Source organism: Macrotis lagotis, chromosome 5, assembly GCF_037893015.1.
Source record: "Macrotis lagotis isolate mMagLag1 chromosome 5, bilby.v1.9.chrom.fasta, whole genome shotgun sequence".
Taxonomy (NCBI): Eukaryota; Metazoa; Chordata; class Mammalia; order Peramelemorphia; family Peramelidae; genus Macrotis; species Macrotis lagotis.
In genome coordinates, this window is record NC_133662.1 from 221,430,710 (window position 1) to 221,431,735 (window position 1,026).

At 34.9% G+C, this 1,026-nt stretch overlaps 1 protein-coding gene across 1 annotated transcript; it reads left to right on the forward strand.

Moving 5' to 3' along the window:
- Positions 1 to 371: 371 nt before the first annotated feature.
- LOC141490073 (large ribosomal subunit protein eL43-like) lies at positions 372 to 650 on the forward strand. Its single transcript, XM_074190337.1, has one exon. The coding sequence runs from the start codon at positions 372 to 374 to the stop codon at positions 648 to 650; it is 279 nt and encodes a 92-aa protein (XP_074046438.1).
- Positions 651 to 1,026: the final 376 nt, after the last annotated feature.

A 1,026-nucleotide genomic window follows, 5' to 3' on the forward strand; every position in this document is an offset into this window, starting at 1 on the left:
GGTTATACATGTTTAACCATGCTAAACAAAGATTTATATTAATTTTGTAGCATGTGGATAATTTTATTAAATATTTGTTGAGCTATATTACTAATAAAGAAACCCAGTTTCTTCCCACCTCTCTATTCTCTACAAAGATGACAACCCATCCACCCAGAGAGTCATATCAATATGCATGGACACAGACACACACATACATGCAAATAATACTCCATATCTATATGAATATCTATATGTATATATACATATATGTAGAGAGAGACATAGGCACATATTTTCATGATATATTCATGTATACTTTTATTTAAAGTCAGGATTAGGGGCATGCGCATTACCTTCTTTCCTCTCTGAACTGTCCTGCGACTGGCAACATGGGTAAATGTACCAAGAAGATCAGAATTATTGGTAAATATGGAATACGTTATGGTGCATCCCTCAGAAAAATGGTGAAGAAAATTGAAATTAGCCACCATGCCAAATATACCTATTCCTTCTGTGGCAAGACCAAAATGAAGAGACAGGTCGTAGGTATCTGGCTTTGTGGATCCTGTATAAAAAGAGTAGCTGGTGGTGCCTGGACATACAATACCACCTCTGCAGTCACAGTCAAATCTGCCATCAGAAGACTGAAGGAATTGAAAGACCAGTAAAATCTTCTCTTTATCCACTATCTGTAGCCCACATTCCAACAATAAATTGGTTAATTTGTAGAATAAAAAAAATAAATAAAGTCAGGACTGGGAGAAGACAACCATTTACCTATATGTGACATGAAGAGGATGAAATGATGGCCACTTTTAAACTTTTTTTTTTAAATAAATGCACATGCCTTTAATGTTAGGTGATTTCACTTTCCATGGGAAGTAGGTATTTCTAGTTTGGTATGGTAAGTCACATAAATTATAATAATGGATCAAAAGTTTCCAATGGACATCAGTTTAAAAGGGCATGATTTTTAAACCTTGCCTAAGGCGCAAGATGCCTTCTGAAGGTTCCACATTCATTCATCCATTCACTAATATTATT

Bases quoted from the DNA above. Each gene is read 5' to 3' on its own strand.
- LOC141490073 (XM_074190337.1), top strand. From the start codon at position 372: ATGGGTAAATGTACCAAGAAGATCAGAATTATTGGTAAATATGGAATA.